This window comes from Staurois parvus, unplaced genomic scaffold (genome assembly GCF_062004578.1).
Source record: "Staurois parvus isolate SC_StPar_1 unplaced genomic scaffold, SC_StPar_1.0 ptg000025l, whole genome shotgun sequence".
NCBI classification, from domain to species: domain Eukaryota; kingdom Metazoa; phylum Chordata; class Amphibia; order Anura; family Ranidae; genus Staurois; species Staurois parvus.
Genome location: NW_028317821.1, coordinates 8,636,967 through 8,653,557, shown reverse-complemented (window position 1 = coordinate 8,653,557; position 16,591 = coordinate 8,636,967). Strand labels below are relative to the sequence as shown.

At 39.1% G+C, this 16,591-nt stretch overlaps 1 protein-coding gene across 2 annotated transcripts in view; it reads left to right on the top strand.

Moving 5' to 3' along the window:
* PAH (phenylalanine hydroxylase) overlaps window positions 1-6,331 on the top strand; it is an 83,968-nt gene extending 77,637 nt beyond the window's left edge. For both annotated transcript variants that reach the window (XM_089651817.1, XM_089651818.1), the window contains 3 exons: window positions 1,273-1,406; window positions 1,710-1,825; window positions 3,544-6,331. In XM_089651817.1, the coding sequence (XP_089507943.1) occupies window positions 1,273-1,406; window positions 1,710-1,825; window positions 3,544-3,587 (294 nt within the window). In that variant the 3' untranslated portion in view covers window positions 3,588-6,331. The remainder of the gene's footprint in view (window positions 1-1,272; window positions 1,407-1,709; window positions 1,826-3,543) is intronic.
* Window positions 6,332-16,591: the final 10,260 nt, after the last annotated feature.

Here is a 16,591-nt window from a genome sequence, read left to right as displayed (position 1 = left end):
TTCTCGTCCGACATGAGTGCCTGACATCACAAATGTTCTTCTGGAAGAATGGTCCAACATTCCCATAGACACACTCCTAAACCTTGTGGGCAGCCTTCCTAGAAGAGTTGAAACAGTTATATCTGCAAATGGTGGGCCAACTCAGTATTGAACTCTACGGATTAAGACTGGGATGCCATTAAAGTTCATGTGCGTGCAAACAGGGGCGTATTTGCCATGAGGCAAACAAGGCGTTTGCAAAGAGCAGCAGTTTACAGGGGGACGGCATGCCCCCCCCCAGGCAGAAGGGACACTGTGTGTGTCAGCAGCAAGGCCGCCATGGGTGAGGGTACAGCCAAGCCAAAGCCGACGCACAAGGAGGGTCACCTGGGCCAAGGGATCAGCTGCAGAGGAGAGCGGAGTGGTGGGCGGATCCCCCATGTGCGCTCGGAGCGCATGAGGGTCGAGGCCCACTGTCAGTGTGTGCCAGGATGTGCAGGCTGGCCAGAAGGTGCCAGCAGAGGAGGAAGAAGAAGAGGATGAGGTCAGGGTGGAGGAGCCTTCTCGTCCATTATCAGTTCCTGACCTCACAAATGCGGTTCTGGAAGAATGGTCAAACATTCCCATAGACACACTTCTAAACCTTGTGGACAGCCTTCCCAGAAGAGTTGAAGCTGTTATAGCCACAAAAGGTGGGCCAACTCAATATTGAACCATACGAGCAATATAGTGTATGTATATGTCATAGTTATTAGAAAGTACATATTTCTGGATTATTCAGCGATGTATCCATCATACGTAGAGGCTTAATCTAGAGATCATATGAAGCAAAGGATGTTTTCATAACTAAAGTATTGTACATACAAAATATTTTATTATATTTAATAATAAAGTACTAAGTTAATTGATTTTTGTTTTATTTTGGCACCATATGCATATTTATCTTTGGTTTAAATTAAGCAGGGATGTTGTGCCTTTGATCATCCATCAATCCATTATGTAATACCTGCCTTATGAATTAGTAGATAGCTAGAACCCTTTTGCAGCTAGTTATTGTCTGCTTTTCTGTTTCAGATTTTCCCTCACTTCTTGTATAGTTAAACTTTTTCTCCAGGCAGGAGGTAAGGGAAAATCTCTCCAACATAAATAAAACCTTATTATCTTTTTGCCAAAATAAAAGCACATTATCCAAAACTAAAAAGAAAAGTTTTGACCGTGGATTCACTTTAATACCCATTAGACATTCCCACCATTAAGTTTTTACTCATGTATGTTGCCTATTTCTTTGTGCAGTACTGTTTGACAGAGAAGCCAGAAGTGAAGCCCTTTGAACCAGAGAAGACATCTATACAGAAATACCCAATAACAGAGTTCCAACCAGTTTATTTTATTGCTGAAAGTTTTGAAGATGCCAAGGAAAAAGTGCGGTGAGAACTCCCTTTTGTTTATGTAGGCAGCAGCTTCTACTATGGCCCTTTCAATCTCAGTAGTTTTACCACTTATCGTAAAGTGCAGTTTTCAGGATATTGTATTTCCAACCAATTTTAGGACTTTCCACCTTCTGAGACTTTAGGATTAAAAATTGTTGGATGTATGTCATTTTAAAAACAATATACATTACTAATGTACTCTTTAAATATGTTTATGGACTCTTTAAATGTGATTTATAAACGATGAATAAAATACAGAATAAAGTAAAATAAACTTGCAGTGTTATATCATTTTGACAGGAAATTTGCTGCCACAATACCGCGTCCTTTCTCAGTTCGCTACAATCCATATACACAAAGTATTGAGGTACTGGATAATGTACAGCAGCTGAAGAATCTGGCTGACTGCATTAACAGTAAGTTATTAATAATATCTTTGCTATTTGTTATATTTGTGTATCTTATCTAGAAATGTCCTGGTACTGCTTTGTATTTTAACAATAAATGCTCAATTAGCACATTAATAGACTACTAGTTAGATATTATATTAAATTAATATTGTTATTTTTTGATTGTGTAAAAAAAGTAATTATTTTTATGATTAATTCTTTTTTTTTTTTGTTTAGTGTAATCAGAACAGTAAAGGATGATTGCCTATCCTAGGATAGGTTTAGATTTTACTGAATTTTGTACAAGTTGATCACTGTTTCATAAAATTTTAATAACAATATAACAGTAATATAATTTGAGCAGCTGGTTGTTATGGTTTATTACAGGAGGTTTGGATTCCATTGTACACAAACCCGAACAGTTGTCCACACGGGATAATTTTCTCTCTATTCCTGATTCAGTAGCAACTCCAAATTTTTAGTTTTCCCTTACTTTCAGTCCTAGTGGCAATAGTCACCAGCAAAAATATAGAGGGTATCTCTCACCAGTGTGGACAGTCAGCAATAAATCCTAACAAAAGGTGTAAGCCATCCCAGAACTATACAAAACAACTACAAAAACAAAACAATAACAAAAGTGGCTGGGAAAATTGTTCCCCATCCGTCTGACGGATCGGATAACAGTCAGATGGAAACAGAAAGGCAGTCCGTTCCATCCGACCACCCCATAGAAAACAGCGGGCTGTGTCTGCTCTGCATCATTGGAGCAGATAGACATGTCATCCTCTTGCTCAGCAGGGATCAGCGGAGAGATCCCGCACTGAGCAAGCAGATCCGCTGAAGGGTTTGCCCCATCTGAAAGGAGTCTTAGGTACATTAAAATATTCATGTAGACTAGGAATAGGGAGTAAATTAGGAATAGGGAGTAAAGTAAATGCTTTGGGACAGTGGTAGTAATAGTCAGTAAATACGCCATCTCAATTTTAACAAGAACTTGCCCCAGAGATATTAGCAGATCCATTTACAACTTGACTCCTGATCCCAGGGGGCCGTAAGGTCTCTACAAGCCAAGGAAGCTTCCATATTAACCTCTGATTGATCTGCAATTGCCATGGTGCTTCACAGCTGATCAGTCACGACACCATCCATTTGATGGCTTGACAGTTCGGTTGAGAGCACAATTATCTGTGACAGTTATCATTCATGGCATGCCTTGAATGTAACTGTTTTGGAAAACAGTTAAACTGATGGGTTTATTTCTATTTTATCAGTAAAAGACAATGATTTATCTTTTTGCCTTTTTGAACCTACATTACATTTTGAAATCATTAGATTTAAGGGCTCTTGCACGCAGACATTTTATAGGCATTTTAAAGCATATCATAATTTCCAGGTGCTTTCCTGCACCTAGGAAGCCACAGCTGCCCACATACAGCCTGGAATTCAAGTGAATGGCTGTATGCGACCATGCGACATACTCTTATAAACACCAATGGTTTTTTGCATTGATGTTTACCTGTACATATACTTCCAAAGTGTTTCTTGAACATGAAACTTCCCTATTCAGGCAATACATAGGGCATGCATTCAGTTGCATGGCTAAATGTGGCACCTGGGGTTCCCTGGACACATGAAACTGATGGAAAATTATGCTAGATTTATGACATGCCTATAAAACTCTGTGTACAAGGATCCACATGTGAAAAAACAGGACTTTTAACTTCGTAACTATTCCTTTTCTGCAGGTGAAATTGGTATCCTGTGCAGCGCTCTCAGGAAGCTGGAGTAAAAATATTAATAAAAGCAGTGCAGTGATCCCATCATGGATAAAGATTGTTATCAAGTTTGAGGTGTTGAAATATGATTAGTTCATGGAGTTCAATTTACAAAGAATTTAGAGTTACGTCAATATGTTGAAACATTTACTGATACTATTTAGGCATCAAAGAAGTATTCTTCTGATTATTATACTGCTTTGTATAATGTCATAAATTACATAATAGCAATATGCTTTTTTTTAAATGGGTTCAACACCATCCAATATATATCCTGCAGAATATATATGTATATCAAATTGTGAGAAGTTTTACCCCTATGGATAGTTAAGGGCAGGTGTAATACCATCATTGAACCATCATAAAAAAGATCTTGCATTACATTTAGGTTTAAGTCTAACTAAAATGGAATAATGTTGTTATTCATTTCATGCTGTGATCTTCACAGGGAAATGGAGAGAACCTATCATTTTGCAATGCCTCGCTAATCCAACAAAACTTGTCAGTGCTTTAACAGTTTAGACAGAGATCCTAATGCTAGTATCCTATGGGCTTTCTCAATAGAATAGGTAAACTGAGCAAGCTGTTTTAACATGACAACCGTTCAGAATGTATCCTTCACTGATGATGGTGTGCATAAATATTGTTGGCTTTTATGGGTTGCTGAACTTTGCATTCCATAATTCTTGACACCTTCAACCAGGGCTTAAAATTTCAAGTCTTGAGCTACTAGCCAGGCCTTAGAGTTATTCGCCACCAACAAACACACACAAACAGAGACACCTGTACACACACACAGACATGTACATACACACACATACAAACACAGAAACATGTACACACACGCACAGAGACACATGTACACACACACACAGAGACACATGTACACACACACACATACAGACACATGTACAGTTGTGTATAAAGTGAATAAAGCTCAAAATCCTTCTAATAGCTTTTATTTCCATACACACAAATGCATTGGGAACACTACACATTCTTTTCCAAATCAAAACATGAAGAAAAATATATCAAATTTGTGTTGTTCCTCTAAAAAAAATTGAAGAAAAGTGAATATTAGACTGTTCAAAAAAATAGCAGTGTTTGTATTCTTCTTTACAATCTCAAACATTCACTATATAAACTGAAAAATGTTTGAAGATTTTGCTTTCCTTTGAATCACTTAATGAATATTTAGTTGTATAAGCACTGTTTCTGAGAACTGCTGTACATCTGTGTTGCATGGAGTCAACCAACTTCTGGCACCTGTGAACAGGTATTCCAGCCCAGGATGATTGGACAACATTCCACAGTTCTTCTCTATTTCTTGCTTTTGCCTCAGAAAATGCATTTTTGATGTCACCCCACAAGTTTTCTATTGGATTAAGATCCGGGGATTGGGCTGGCCACTCCATAACGTCAATCTTGTTGGTCTAGAACCAAGATGTTGCACGTTTACTGGTGTGTTTGGGGTCATTGTCTTGTTGGAACACCCATTTCAAGGGCATTTCTTCTTCAGCATAAGGCAGCATGACCTCTTCAAGTATTCTGATGTATTCAAACTGATCCATGATCTCTGGTATGCGATCAATAGGCCCAACACTGTAGTATGAGAAACATCCCCATATCATGATGCTTGCGCAACCATGCTTCACTGTCTTCACAGTGTACTGTGGCTTGAATACAGTGTTTGGGGGTCGTCTGACAAACTGTCTCCGGCCACTAGACCCAAAAAGAACAATCTTACTTTCATCAGTCCACAAAATGTTGCGCCATTTCTCTTTAGGCCAGTCAGTGTGCTCTTTGGCAAGTTGTAACCTCTTCAGCACATGTCTTTTTTTCAACAGTGGGTCTTTTCGGGGGCTTCTTGCAGATAGCTTGGCTTCACATAGGCGTCTTCTAATTGTAACAGTACTCACAGGTAACTTTAGACCTTCTTTGATCTTCCTGGAGCTGATTGTTGGCTGAGTCCTTGCCATTTTGGCTATTCTTCTATCCATTCGAATGGTAGTTTTTCGCTTTCTTCCACGTCTTTCAGGTTTTGGTTGCCATTTTAAAACATTTTCGATCATTTTAGCTGAGCAGCCTATCATTTTGTGCACTTCTTTATATGTTTAACCCTCTCCAATCAACTTTTTAATCAAGGTACGCTGTTCTTCTGAACAATGTCTGGAACAACCCATTTTCCTCAGAATTTCAGAGAGAAATGCACTGTAACCAGCATGTACAACATTTGCTGCCTTCCTTCCTTAAATAAGGGCAATAATTGCCAGCTGTTTTTCAAAGAATGAATGACCTCACTAATAGAACTCCACACTGCTATTATTTTGAACATGCCCCTTTCAATTAGTGATTCAATTACACAGAATCAGCAGCTTGCATGTCATGACTGTTGGGTCTGTTGGATTTCTATTACTCTACTACACCTGCTAGTAAATTATTTGCCATGTAGAAATATAATTTCTACCAAAAACAGTGATTGATCAGGTTAGTGATGTCTGACTGCTATTATTTTTAACACAACTGTATATACACACAGGCACATACAGGCACGCATACACACAGATACATGTACATACACAGAAATACACACGCACAGACACATGTACATACACACAGACATATGTACATACAGATACATGTACGTACATACACACACACATGTACATGCGCACACACACACAGACACATGTACACACACACATACATGTACATACACGCAGACACATGTACAGATACACACATGTACATACACACAGACACATGTACAATTGTACATGCATACACAGACACACACAAACACACACACATGTACATGTACACACACACACCCCACCCATAAAAAGTTGCAGTACTTCGTTGTTCACTCACAGATCCGGGTACTGCACTCTAGGGGGAGACAGAGAGCAGAGCACCCACTCCTTGCTTTGCTTTCACTGCGCTCAGCTATTGAGCAGTCTGACGGATCCCAGTGCGAGTGACAGATCCGGCCTGAGCTCCGAGCCTGCTCAGCAAGACGGCCCTGGGGGACACACTCTCCCCACCATAATTTCCACTCGCCATTGGGGAGCAGGCGAGTGGAAATTTCAAGCCCTGCCTTAAACAATGCATAGAGGGCCATGCCATACCTTAGTTCCATAAATAGAATAATCATTTGAGGTAGGCTTGACTTTAATTGGTATAAATTAATCAGTGCTAATAGAACGGAAGCATGTATATGAGAGCTTCCCTTAACCTTGTGCAAATAGACTTGCAGATATACTGTAGTATGGCAGCATCACACAAGCTGTTATTCTATTCTGTTCTTGGACTGTGGCACAAACAATTGAGTACTGTCTGTGCTATTTTTTTTATTTGCACTAACATCCAAATTTTCAGGACAAGCTTTTGGGGCGTACCCCTTCTTCAAAGTACAAGCAGTACTAATACATACAGTTTTAGCAGAATGGTAAGTAAGACAATCTAATCCCTTAGAGATTGTCTTACCAATCTACTAAAACCTTATGTATTAGTACTGCTTGGACCTTGAAGAAGGGGTACGCCCCAAAAGCTTGTCCTAAAAATTTGGATGTTAGTGCAAATAAAAAAGTATCACAGACTGTTTTTGTTGCAAGTCTACTAATACAGCTACAATCACCTGAAGCATGGACTGTGACAGAAACCAAGGGACAAGGGAAGAAAATTCCCCAATGCATATGACCATTGCTGTACATTTCAACCCCTTATATTATCACATTATAATTGAATACTTTTCTCAATTAGGATATATTTTAAATAGTTGAAAAGAACTTTACCTTATACAGTACATATTTAGGCCACATAAAGTTCTCTATGTTCCTTAAACGTATTATATATATGCTGAATATATATTTAGTATGCATATTTATATACAGTGATCTATGCTATCATATATAATTTTACTATAGTGTATTCTGACTGATTAAAAAACAGATATAACTGTCAATCCTATAATATGACATCTTGTGACCTAAGTGACAAGTAAATGTTAAGAAACTTCACAATGTATTACTTAGTTGTAAGGGGTGCTTAATATAGGTAATGTATGTAACCTCAATTACATCCAATTTAAAAGTCACACAAATTTGACCACACACACACACACCCAATCACAGTAATACCTCTGGCCAACTGGAAAGGCAGTTTAACGATGGCATACACTGTGTAAAATCAGTTATCATATGACTTCACCTACCATTTTAGTTGGTCAAAGATATTTTTCCTCCTATTAGTCTCTGGATTGGCCCCCTTAGTTACCTAGTAATCTCAATTTAGGTATCAATATACAGAAAATAATAAAACATAGCACAAACTTGCAGTATATTTGAAAATCCCCAAGACTTGTTCTTATGTTCAGTATAGTGATTCATGCGCATTAAAGGGAAGTTGCACTTTACATGGTATTTTTCCCAAGAGTTTAATGAATGAGGTGAAGATCTGTTGACTTCTATCATCCAATCATGTGCAAGCAAAATGATATTTTTTATTTTCTTTGCATATGGTCGGGTATTTAATGTAAAGTGACATTTCACCACATTCTCTAAACTCTGGGCAAAACTTCCTTGCAAAGTTTAACTTCCCTTTCAAAGTGAACAGGCTATTTGTCTTCAGTGAATTATTCCCATGTCACAGTTAAAGGAGAAGTATGGACGAAGCTTTTTAGGTGCTACTTCTTCTATGGATTGCAGCAGTGCAGTTCATTCTGCACTCCTGTGGCCCATTGTTAGTCAACAGCGGGCTAAAACCTGCTGTTGGCTAATGTCATCCAGCCTGTCCAGGCTCTGCATCGATCCAGACTTTACTGTCAGAATCCACTCGGATGACTGGCCCAGCAGCTGGCTCAGGCTCTCAGCAAAGCTCTGTTCACTCGAGACTGAGAACCGAGTCATCACCCATCTTTGATTGCACAGTTCTCAGTCTTAGAAACAGTGGGGGACAGATGCAGCATCGGTACCTACATGAGTATAAATGTTTTTTTAGGAACCCAATACTTCTCTTTTAACCACTTGCCAACCACACTATAGCCGAATGACGGCTACAGTGTGGTTGTCCAATCCTGGGAGGGCGTCATATGTCGTCCTCCCAGAACGCGCCCACAGCAATCTCCATGATTGCTGTGTCCTATGGACACAGCTGATCACGTGATGTGCTAAAAGGCCAATCACAGCGGCCTTTTACCACATGATCAGCTGTGTCTAATGACACAGCAGATCACTGATAAATGCAGTTGCCATTTGTCAGCTGTACTTTCCTCACACTGTTACAGTGTGAGGAAAGTACTGTCGATAACCGGCAATTGTCAGAGGACGGATCAGCACTGATCATCAGGGCACTGACAATCAGTGCCCTGATGGTTAGTGCCCAGCAGTGCCGCCCACCTGTGCCCAGCAGTGCCACCCCCAAGTGCCCAACAGTGCCACCCACCTGTGCCTAGTAGTGCCACCCACCTGTGCCCAGCAGTGTCCCCATCACTGCCACCCATCAGTGCTGCCCATCAGTGCCCATCAGTGCTGCCTATCAGTGCAGCCTCATCAACACACATCAGGGAAGATGAAAAATTACCTCTTTGCAAAATTTTATAGTAGAAACAAAGAAAAACTTTTTTTTTTCAAATGTTTTGCTCTTTTTTTTTGTTTACAGCACAAAAAATAAAACCCCAATGGCAAATAAATACCACCAAAACAAATCTCTGTTTGTGTGAAAAAAATTATAACAATTTCATATGGGTACAATGTTGCATGACAAGCACAATTATCATTCAAAGTGCGACAGCGCTGAAAGCTGAAAATTGGCCTGGGCAGGAAGGGGGTATAAGTGCTCAGTAGGCAAGTGGTTAATCACATTTATATGTAAATCTTTTACAGAATAGTCTTGTAAGTTGAGAAACTATAGCATTATGGATGTGACATGATATGTGTCAGTTTTAAGTTTGAAATATGGTTCTTGAATGTTTCTTTAATGAATTATGCCACAATTAAGCAATTTTCTTTTATCTCAGGCTTATAATATATATATAAATGGAATGTTAATACCCCATGCATGCATATATCTTGATAACATTCTGGAAGTTCTTCAATGTATAACTATGACATTTAGCAATAATTTACATTTCTGTAAGATTTATATTTATGTATGTAAAAGCTATTATTAAATAATTATTGAAATCAGAGAAATTTGTAATGTTTTTATTGCTGATATACTCATTATTCTTCAGTTAGCAATACACATGACCTTGCTGGTTAGAAGTTTTAAATTCAGCAAAATGAATTTTTAGGGAGGACAATATAAATTCTGTTAATGAAGTACATAAAGCCTCACCTACTGAATGCTTGAAAATGATATAAAAATATAAGTAATATAAATAGTTATTGTATTAATATGCATTTTGAATTTGTATTCTGGAGTAAATTTTGAGATCAAAATCTAAAAGTCATTGCTAAAATTAGTGTATAGTAACTTAACCTTATCAGATTTTACTTTATTGTAGTCAACACAGTAAACATAATTTCTCATTGGTAGCTGTATTTGTTAACCTAATTGGTTTCTGTTAAAAGTTAAAAACACTAAAAGGCTGATAAATAAATAGAGCAAAAACTGAACCAATTGCCCCCAAGACAACATGTCTCTTTGCCAGGGGCGGACTGACAACTCATGGGGCCCCCGGGCAATAGGGGATCATGGGGCGCCTGTGTCCCTTGCCCAAACTCAAAAAAGCCTATTAAAAAGGTACCAGGGGCATCTCATGGGGCCCCCTACTGACCCTGGGCCCTTGGGCAGTGCCCGGGTTTCCAAATGGTCAGTCCGCCCCTGCTCTTTGCTTTAGCTCAGACTTGAGACTACAGTAACATAAAAATACAAGCAGGCAGTACATTTGATCTTGGATGAGGGGATGGATGCTGCTCAGACCTTCCCTGGAGTCCAATGTAGATGGAAGATGGAATGGCCTCAGTCACCACTCTGGCCATGCCCTCTGACACATTTCTACAAATATATGTTGCGCTCCTAAATACTTCTCAATAAATATTAAATTATTAACATTAAATTAATTCAAATTATGATACAAATAACTAATAAAAGTGTATATATACCAAAGAATATTTAAATAGATAATTTCAGCTAATCAATCTCCTCCAAATAAATATCAAAATAATTCCACAGGAAATACTCCTCTAAAAAATTTTTTTGCCAAGTGCTCATAAATCATCTATTAGTGATATGATGTACTTACTAATACCCTCAATTTCATTTATATTCATAAAAATAGTGAACCAACTAATAACCCTCAACTAAAACGCATTTACATGATCCCCCATAAATAAACATAACCAAATGCTCATAAATAATTAGTAGTGATTAGTATGAATCCAAATATTATCAAAATAATAGTCCCATTGAATAAACAATTGTTTATATATAGTGACTTGGTGCTTGTTCTTCAATTTGTGACTTTTGTGAATCCTTCAAATAGTGAAGATGTGCGCTCACCTCCTTTGATGCCTGCAATTAGGCTATACACGCTTTCGGTTCACTTTCCCTGGAACCTGCTAGACATATACTTTTGCTGGTAAAATTGGGAGATCCTTCCTTTAGGAGTAATGGATGTATCCTCTGGTGGCTAATTATCCCCTCAGGGATTACACACTCCTTTTGTTATCCCAGACCTCCTAATTATCCTCTCCTTGTGTTGCTCCGCATGCAGGAAGAAATAGAGGACATAGTGCTTTACCTTTTAAAACTTTTTATTCCCACCATCCAAGTATTAAACTCACATTAGACAGGTTTAAATAACGCAATATCCCATTGGAAATCCTCTGCTGGCCTCTGAGTCATACACCTGCCGTCTATCGTGTTGTGCAGCTCCTCTCCGAGTGATGACGTAGCCCCTCCCCAAGTTAGTTATTTGTATCATAATTTGAATTAATTTAATGTTAATAATTTAATATTTATTGAGAAGTATTTAGGAGCGCAACATATATTTGTAGATATTTCCAACACAGTTGTAATTATGTGTTTCATGTTTGCGATCCTCTAGTAATTATCACACCTGTGGCTCGCAAGTCACTCTGATTCACCTATACCTCTGACACATTTCGCCCCGCCCACCAGGGCTTGATCACAGAAATGTGCAGGGCTAGAGAGGGCAAGGTTTATATGAGCATGAACCTTGCCCTCTCTAGACTTGCATGCCTCTGCGATCAAGCCCCGATGGGTGGGTGAAACGCATTAGTGGGTGTGGCCAGAGAGGCAGCTGAGGCCATTCCATCTACATTGGACTCCAGGGACAGGTCTGAGTGGTGATAAGGTACACAGAGTGGGCTAGGCACGAGTCCAGTGCGCTAATGGTATCGGTCTGCCTGCACCCATAAGAGGCATCCAGCTGAACAGGCCCAAGAAGGCTGCAGAGGTGTACACCACCCAAACAGTGGTTTGCAGCAGAACAATGCTGGATTCACTATGCAGGTGAGTATTTCCTTTAGGAGAGGGCAGCAGTACAGATAATTGGGGAAAGAAAACATGGAATGGGGACTGAGTAGCTCTTTAACGAGTCCCCTATGTGATAGGATTGGGCAGGACAGGTTCTCATCATGAGGATATTAGGGGTATACTAGACCCCTAAGGTCACCTCTGTCCTCCACTGCAGCTAATCAGTCACAGATAATACTTGATTAGTTGCATCCCCGACCACAACAGCTTAGAAATGAGATTTGAACCCAGAGTTAACAAAATGCTTGTTGTTTCTGGGTTAATATGTCCCATAGGAGAACTGGGAATGGATGTTTCCAGAGCTCCTACCACTCTCCATGCTGAAAACATTTACCTTGGCCTTGGGCTTCCTGGAGGAATGGGAAAACCCAGGAACAATGGCAGGCAGCAGTTGTGGAAAGCGTAACATTTACAAAGAATTAAAAGTGATCAGATGGCTGTATTGCTGTCTGGATCACTTTTACTGAAAAGCCAGTCATTGACTAAAAAAAAAAAATGTTAAAAAGCTCATGTCCATAGGCTGTTTATACACAGTCTTTGGACAGCAAGTAGGTAATTAACTCACAGTCAAATAAATACACTTCAATAACTGATCTGCATACAGCTACTTTGAACCTTTTAGTCAAGAAAAGCACAGCTTACGACAAATACTGTATATATATTTTTTTTTCTAAAAAGTTGTATCTTTTATCATTAAAAGCTATTTTTGTGCTTCAAGCAAGTAACTTTGCCTTGGCTAAGATTATGTCTGCTACAGGCAGGAGGAAGCATGGCCACCAATTTACTTTTATGTAACTTGTGGGTAGTGTTCCCTAGCTACTCCCCCTGCAGAATGGTTCCCTGGCTTTCCCGCTTCTCTTCAAAGCCTCGGAACAAAAATAAAAAAACACTGTCTGGATGGCAAGCAGAAGGACATCAAGGAACAATCATTTGCCATGTTCCTCTGCAATGTTTGAATCTGGAGCTCTCAGCTCTGAACATTTAGGAATTCCGAGCTGTCAAATTCCTCCTGAAAAGCTGGGTAAACAGTTCACCACAGTCTATGCTTGATTGGCTAAAACAGAGGCCTAGGGAGAAATTAGTGGACTAATTGACCTGACCTGATGTCTGCATAAAGGGTTTCTGTCACCTGCCCAATGCTATCGCATGGGGGGCTTGTTAACACTCTTGCAATAGTAATAAAGTTAAGTGAAAAAGAAAATTAAAAGTGTAAAATATAATTAAAAAATAAAATGTAAAAAAAAAAAAGCACCCTTGTCACCCCACACACAAACATATGAAAGCAAATGCATGCATAGGGTAAACAATTACAAAACCCATATTTGGCTATCTCCACACATGCTGGAGTGAGGGAAAAAATTCTAGATCCCTCATGTATGGTTAACTCTAAACTGAGTTATAAAGGAATTTAAAGCATCGCTTAGGCTCAGTTCACACCTATTCAGTTTGCGTTTGATCCATTTCTGCAGTGCATTTTGTGTTTTTGCCCATGTGTTTTTGAGGCTTTTTGCATATTTTCCAACTTGTTGCTGGGTAGAATAGAAGCAAAACGCATCAAAAACGCACTACATGCTTTTCTGCAGCATCTCCGTTGAAGTCTATAGAGCCAAAAACGCAATGTTTTGTGTTTAAAAAAGTCCCCGACCCTTTCCAAAAAACGAACCGGGTGAAAACGCAGCGATGTGAACCTGTCCCATAGGAAATCATGGTTAAATGGACCGCTGTGCGTTTCTGCAAAATACACCAGAAAACGCATAGGTGTGAACCTAGACTTACTGGCTATTTCTGGCACCATCATTTTTAGCCATTTTGTCAGGGCACCCAATTTTGAGGCTGAATATATTCAGTATCTATTAACTTGCTACAACCTCATTGATTTTGTAATAAAGACTGAGAATTATATTGTTTTTATGAACACTAAAATTCATTTTAGTTTTTTTTTTCCCTAAAAATATAAGTAGTTGCACAAATATCACACAACCAAATAAAATTGTAACTACCATTTTTTTTTATTCTGCAGGGTCTTTCAAAAAATATACAAAATGTTAGGGGTTTTAAGGGGTTTTCTAGCCAAAAATGCAGATTTTAACATTTGACCAAAACTATAAAAAGTGTTACCTTAGTTAGCTGTTACTGCCCCACACCTCTATTTTACCCATATTTAATAAAGGATTTCAATATTTATGGATTTTTGCAATTATTTTGAAGGTGGCTTAGCAATTATTTTCCCCCCAAACAAAAAGGAGACCAACAAGCAGTGGTGTATTTAGGTTTCGTGCTGCCCTAGGCTACACAAAAATCGGCTCCCCCCCCCACCACCCCCATGGAGAGACCCTGACACCGACCAACACCCCCCTCCCCCATGAAGATGAAGAGAGCCTGACAGTGACCAACAACACCACAGCCCCCAAACCCCCCCCACCCGAGTGAGCCTTCCACTACCACCGCCCCCATACACTGGCAACCCCCCACCCCGGCGAGAGACACTCAACTTCACAGCTCCGGATATCCTCGGGAACAAGAGTCAGGCTCTGCATACACCATCAAGAAGCCTGCAGCCTCTCTCAGATCCCACCTGGTCCCCATGCTGGGTGGGTCTCTTCTTCCATCCCTTCTTTCGGGGGGCGGCACTGCCCCCTGAAAAATGCTGCTGCCCCCCCCCCTGAACAGTGCCGCCCTAGGCAAATACCTTGTTTGCCTTGTGGTAAATACGCCCCTGCCAACAAATTGAAGTCTGTTTGATACATATAAAATTTGGAAAGCCTAAGGAACTTGGTTTACCCAAATGCACAGTGGGATAGAAACCATAAATCCAACTTGAAAGTGCCTTCCATTTACATGGTGGCTGCATTAGTTTTCTCTTTCAACATTTTTCCCTTGAATATTGATAATAATGCCTGTAACATACTTTTTGTACTGGGGTAACAATGCTAAATCACTGTACGTACAAGAAGAACAAAATGATCACTCTTAAACTACAGAATGCACCCCTCTCCTCATCTCTGTAAAATAGGGGGGAGGTTTTCTTTATCAAACAGATGAATCTAAGACATTGACAGGCTATGGTAATGCTGAGACTGAGATTTGTGTCAATGCAAGGGAATCATCATATTCCTTATCATCCACTTTGATAAAAGGTATGCTTCTCCAATACAGCCCTCTTCCAATTGGGGAAATCTTTCTACTGATTGAACAAATAATAAAGGTAATGCACAAGGCCTTTTCACCCCCTTGTTATTTTTTTTTGTTTAGTAGGTGTTCTGTAGTTGACATCTGAGACCTTAGAACAATTTTATCTGATAACAGTACAGAAAAATCCGACAGCACAGTAATTATCAACTCTATAGATTTCTGACAGATTTTTGGCAGTTATCAAACAGGTATGGCAAAGTGCTTTCCATGGTTTATTTAACAGCCATAAACAGAGCAAATAAAAGATGCTCATTGTCAGGGTATACATATACTGTATTTTAAGATCATTTTGTTTCATATGTATATAGTATTTCAATCACCCAGAAGTGAAGGTGTAATGGGATTAGTATAACAAACATTTTCATCTGAGCAGGATACAGTATATTATATGCAATCAATAGGGTACATAGATGGATGATTGACTGCATTGTGTCATATCAAAGTGAAGTGAATGATATTTTCTCATTTCGGTCATAAAAAATATCCAAAAAAACTAAAATTTTGTCATAAATTTAGGCCAAAATGTATTCTGCTACATGTTTTTGGTTACAAAATCCCAATAAGTGTATATTGATTGCTTTGTGTGAAAGTTATAGCATCTATAAACTATGGTATAGATAATGGAATTTATACAGCTTTTACTTTCTGACTGCTTATCACATTTCTTGAGGTGCTAAAATACCAGGACAGTGCAAGCACCCCCAAATTACCCCTTTTCAGAAAGTAGACACCCTAAGCTATCTGCTGAGAGGCATATTGAGTTCATGGAAGATTTTTTTTTTCCACAAGCTTCTGGAAAATGACAAAAGCATTTTTTTTTACACAAAGCTGTCATTTCAATTATATATTTCTTGCACAAGCCATGGGTAGATGTGGAATTACACCCCAAAATACATTCTGCTACTTCTAATGAGTATGGGGATACCACATGTGTGAGACTTTTTGGGAGCCTAGCCACATACAGGAGCCTGACATCCAATGACCACTTTGAAAGCCTGAAGGTGCGTAACTTCCTTATTTCACTTCCTCACTACCTATCACAGTTTCGGAGGCCCTGAAATGTCAGGATAGCATCACCACCCCCCAAATGACCTCTTTTTGTAAAGTAGACACCCCAAGGAATTTAAAAAGAGGCATGTTGAGTATTTTTCAGATCTCATTTTTTCTCACAAGGCTTTGAAATATAAAAAAGGAAAGAAAAAATATGTTTTTGTTTTTTTTTCTTCATCTTCCAAAAACTTGTGGCAACAAATGAGATCTGCAAAACACTCACCATGCTTCTTATTAAATTCCTTGGGGTGTCTGCTTTCCAAAAAGGGGTCAT